This window comes from Benincasa hispida, chromosome 6 (genome assembly GCF_027475165.1).
Source record: "Benincasa hispida cultivar pf3 chromosome 6, pf3_genome.v1.1, whole genome shotgun sequence".
Lineage (NCBI taxonomy): Eukaryota > Viridiplantae > Streptophyta > Magnoliopsida > Cucurbitales > Cucurbitaceae > Benincasa > Benincasa hispida.
In genome coordinates this window covers 34,219,751-34,224,475 of record NC_143483.1, presented here as the reverse complement: position 1 = coordinate 34,224,475, position 4,725 = coordinate 34,219,751, and the positions used below count along the sequence as shown (strand labels likewise).

General features: G+C 33.3%; 1 protein-coding gene across 1 annotated transcript; it reads right to left on the bottom strand.

Annotated features, from left to right (window-relative positions):
• Window positions 1-2,024: 2,024 nt before the first annotated feature.
• LOC150035617 (3-hydroxy-3-methylglutaryl-coenzyme A reductase 2-like) lies at window positions 2,025-3,285 on the bottom strand. The gene is made up of 3 exons (XM_090315018.1): window positions 3,132-3,285; window positions 2,699-3,045; window positions 2,025-2,599 (listed from the first exon to the last, which is right to left on the bottom strand). Exons 1-3 carry the CDS (start codon window positions 3,250-3,252, stop codon window positions 2,165-2,167), a joined length of 903 nt encoding a protein of 300 aa, XP_090171144.1. The 5' UTR covers window positions 3,253-3,285; the 3' UTR covers window positions 2,025-2,164.
• Between the last annotated feature and the right edge of the window lie 1,440 nt (window positions 3,286-4,725).

Below are 4,725 nucleotides of genomic sequence, written 5' to 3'. Positions count from 1 at the left end.
AAAATTTCTTCATAATCTATTATTTCCTCTTGACAATAACCTTGAGCTACAAGTCTAGTTTTATTTCTAATGATATTTCCACTTTCATCTATTTTATTTCTAAAGACCCATTTAGTTCCAATTATAGAAGCATGAGAGGGCCTAGGGATTAATTCCCAAACTTTATTCCTTTCAAATTGATTTAATTCTTCTTGCATAGCTAAAATCCAAAATTCATCATTTTCGGCATCTTTAAAACTTTTTGGTTCAATTTGAGAAAAAAAAAAGCAAGATTATTAAACATATTAAGAGAGGAACGAGTTTTCATACCTTGTTCGGGATTACCAAGAATTAATTCTTTAGGATGGGAAGGAGCATACCTCCACTCTTTAGGCATGGTTGAAGAACCAACTTTGTTCTTTTCGATTAAGCTCACCTCTTGTTTACTTGAAATAATTTCCTTGCCTTTGTCACTAACAAGTAAATCTCCAAAATTTCCTTCTAAAACATCACTATAAATAGGCTCATTAGAAATAACATTGCAAGATTCATCAAATACTACATGCATAGATTCCTCAATTACTAAAATTCTTTTATTAAAAACTTATAAGTTTTACTAGTAGAGGAATAGTCAAGGAAAATACCAACATCCGTCTCAGAATCAAATTTTCCAATTTTTTCTTTGTTGTTCAAAATAAAACATTTGCAACCAAAAACTTTGAAATACCCAATATTTGGAATTTTGTTATGCCAAAGTTCATAAGGAGTTTTATCCAAAGAAGGTCTAATTAAAACTCTATTTAAAACATAACAAGCGGTATTAACGGCTTCCGCCCAAAAGTATGTAGGTAAACCATACTCATGCAACATTGATCTAGTAAATTCTTGCAAAGTACGATTTTTCCTTTCAACTACACTGTTTTGTCAAGGAGTTCTTGGAGCGAAGAAATTATGAGAAAAACCATTTTCTTCACGAAAAGTTTCAAAAGCATTGTTATCAAATTCTCCTCCATGATCACTCCTAATTTTAGAAATCAAAAAATCTTTTTCATTTTGAACTCTTTTTGTAAAACTAGAAAAGTTTTTCAAAGCATCATCCTTATGTTTTAGCATCAAAACCCAAGTAAATATTGAAAAATCAACTATCACAAAGGCATAATAGTTCCCTCCAAAACTAACAATTCTAGAAGGGCCAAATAAGTCCATGTGTAATAGTTGAAGGGGTCTAGTTGTAGAGATTACATTTTTAGATTTGAAAGAGGGCTTAGTTTGCTTACCCATTTGACAAGCATCACAAACTTTGTCTTTTTCAAATTTAAATTTGGGAAGACCTTTAACCAAAGAATTCGACCTTTAACCAAAGAATTCTTGGAAATATTTGAAATTAAGTGCATACTAGCATGTCCTAGTCTTCTATGTCATAACCAACAATCATTATGCAAAGCTGATAAACATTTATCATTAATAGGACAATCATTCAAATCAATAGTATAAACATTTTCATCTCTATTTCCAACAAATATAACTTTTCTATCACTAGCATTTTCAATGATGCAATTCTTTTTATCAAACATGACTCTAAAGCCTTTATCACACAATTGACTAATACCAAGTAAATCATGCTTCAAACCATCAACCAAAAGAACATTTTCAATTAAAATAGAAGATTCATTACCTATACTACCTTTACCAATTATTTTACCTTTCTTGTTGTCACCAAAGGTCACAAGACCTCCATCCTTTCTGGAGAGAGAGACAAACTTGGATAGTTCTACTGTCATGTGCCTCAAGCAACCACTATCCAAGTACCACTTGTTTTTCTTAGAGGTTTTCAAACAAACCTACAAACACAAATGTTCAAGTTTGATTCTTTGGTACCCACACTTGTTTGAGTCCTAGATGGTTAGCATCGACAAACTTGGGAATCCATTTCATTTTTGCATAGACATTTAAGGCATTGGATTTAGACAAGTAACAAGAATAAGTTGTATGTCCAAACTTGCCACATGAGAAACAAACAACATTATGCAAAGATTTATCTCTTACAACAAATTTATGCACTCTACTTTTCTTGGAGAAATTATTCCTTGGAGCATTGTGAAACTTTGCCCTTTGAGAAAAATGTCTTCTTGGAGAAGTAGTATGAGCATATTTCAATTTAAAACACTTAGGTCTAACATGGCGTTCAACACACAATAATGACATAAAGGCACAAAGTTAGATTTAACATGCTTAGACACAACCTTAGGCATATTAAGCTTTGGCATATTATGAGATGCTTTAACAAAGATAGTTTAGAACTTGAAGGAGTAGAACATTCATCAATATAGCCTAAACCTCTTTTATCACCAAAAGGCTTGCCTACTTCAATTATCTTGTCTAATCTTTGAGCAGTGACATCTCTACTGGATCTATTGTACTTCATATGACTCCTCACAAGATGTCCAGCTGAAATTGCAGACATAAGAGACAATTCTCCTGCAAGAACTGAGCCAGCTACAATGGTGGCTAGCAGCCTTGAGTTAGATCCTGGTGCTTCTCTGTTGGCTTCTTTAACTCCAAGTAGATTCAAACAAGCAGATTGAGAAGCAAGTTGGGTCCCTCCTCCAACTGTACCCACCTGCATTTAACAATCAATTAAACCTAACTGTTACACTCAGAAATTTTTCCACAATGTTCATCATAAAGAAAATTATTATGTATGAAAAGTAAATTTGACCTCTATGGAAGGCATGGTAACAGAGACGTGAAGATCTTGGCCATCATTCACAGCTTCCATCATTGTAATACAGTGAGAACTCTCAACGTTCTGTGCAGGATCTTGCCCTGTTGCTATATAGATGGCTGAAACTATGTTACTGGCATGGGCGTTGAACCCACCAAGAGCTCCAGCCATGGCAGAACCAGTGAGATTCTTCAGCATGTTGAGCTCACCTAAGGCTTGAACGTCGGTTTTGAGGACCTTCTTCACTACATCATCCTTGATTGTAACCTCACAAACCACTGATTTACCACGCCCTTCGATCCAGTTCACAGCAGCTGGCTTCTTGTCAGAACAGTAGTTTCCTGGATTCACAAACGTTTTTCCATTAGCAAAATCAGAGAAAATCGAAAGGGTTTTAAGGGTTGTGAAAGGAATTTTTGTTTGTTACCTGATATGCCAATTACATCCATGTCAGGGAAATCATTCTGGAGAAAATCTAGAACGTTTTGAACGCCTTTGGACACCATATTCATCCCCATAGCATCGCCAGTACTGCAAGAGAATCTCATGTAGAGATTCTTACTAGCAAAGCCTTATCAAGTTCTTACAAAGCACTAAATTTCTTTTCTTTGAGTAATTTAATCAAATTATTTTTTTCACAACTATCATGCTCAAGAAATTTAACTTTGTCAAGCAAGGCATTTTTCTCATCACAATCAAAAGCATGCTTGTCACAAGAGATATTCATTTCATCAATATGCATAGCATCATGCTCATTCTCTTTTAAGCAAGCAATTTCTTCAAGTAAAGACTTATTTTTACTAGATAAAACATTGTATTTCTTTTTAAACACAACATACTTAGAACTAAGTTTTTCTAAATCATTTTGTATATTTTCAAAAGCTTCGAACAATTCATTATAAGAAAGAGGTTCTAGAGTTACCTCATCATTTTGTTCATCCTCTTTGTCACTATGAGCCATGAAGCAAAAATTGGCCACTTCTTCATTATCACTCCCACTTCGCTTTCATCGCTATCATCCCAAGTAGCTTTCATTGATTTATTCTTGGATTTCTTGGATGATTTGAGAAAAGGACAATCAGTTCTAATATGATCCGGATTCTTGCATTCATAGCATATTACCTCATCCTTTTTGCTCTTTGCACCATTTGACTCTTTTTGGTTGGAGAGATGCTTCTTGAATTGCTTCTTTCTCTTGATGAAATTCTTATACTTATAGGCAACATCATCTTCATCAAGGTCATCTTCATCTTAGGAGTCAACTTCTAAAAAGATGGTCTTTAAAGCTATACTCTTTTCTTTCTTTTTCTTCTCATCCTCCATGTTTTTCTTGATCTTTATCTCATGTGTCAACAACGAGCCCATGAGTTCATCAATAGATAGAGATTTGAGATCCTTTGCCTCTTAAATGGCGATGATTTTAGGTTCCCATTGTTTAGGCAAAGATCACAATAGCTTATTTATCTTCTCAAGATTTGAGTACTTTTTCCCAAGTCCTTCTAAAGCATATGTTAGTAAATCTAATAAACATATTGGAAATAGCTTAATTTTCATCAATTTTAAACATTTCATATTGATGAACTAACATGTCAATATTTGTTTCTTTTACTTGATTAGTTCCTTCATGAGTAATTTCTAATTTATCTCATATCTCTTTAGCGGTTTTGCAAATAGACACTCTATTATATTCAACTTCATTCAAAGCACAAAATAAGCAATTCATAGCTTTGGCATTTAAAGAGCATGCTTTCTTTTCATTTATTGACCATACTTCCTTAGGTTTTATAGTGCTAAGACCATCAACATCTTTTGTTGGAATTTTAAAACCTTCCTCAACAATATCCCAAAAATCATAATCAATAGAAAGTAAGAAAAATCTCATTATATTTTTCCAATAACTATAATTAGTACCATTAAAGAAAGGAGGCTTTGTAATAGATTGACTATCGGTAAAAGGAATAAAACCTAAAGTTGTCATAACTCAAAAACAATTAAGTTTATCAAGAAATAAATATTTCAAG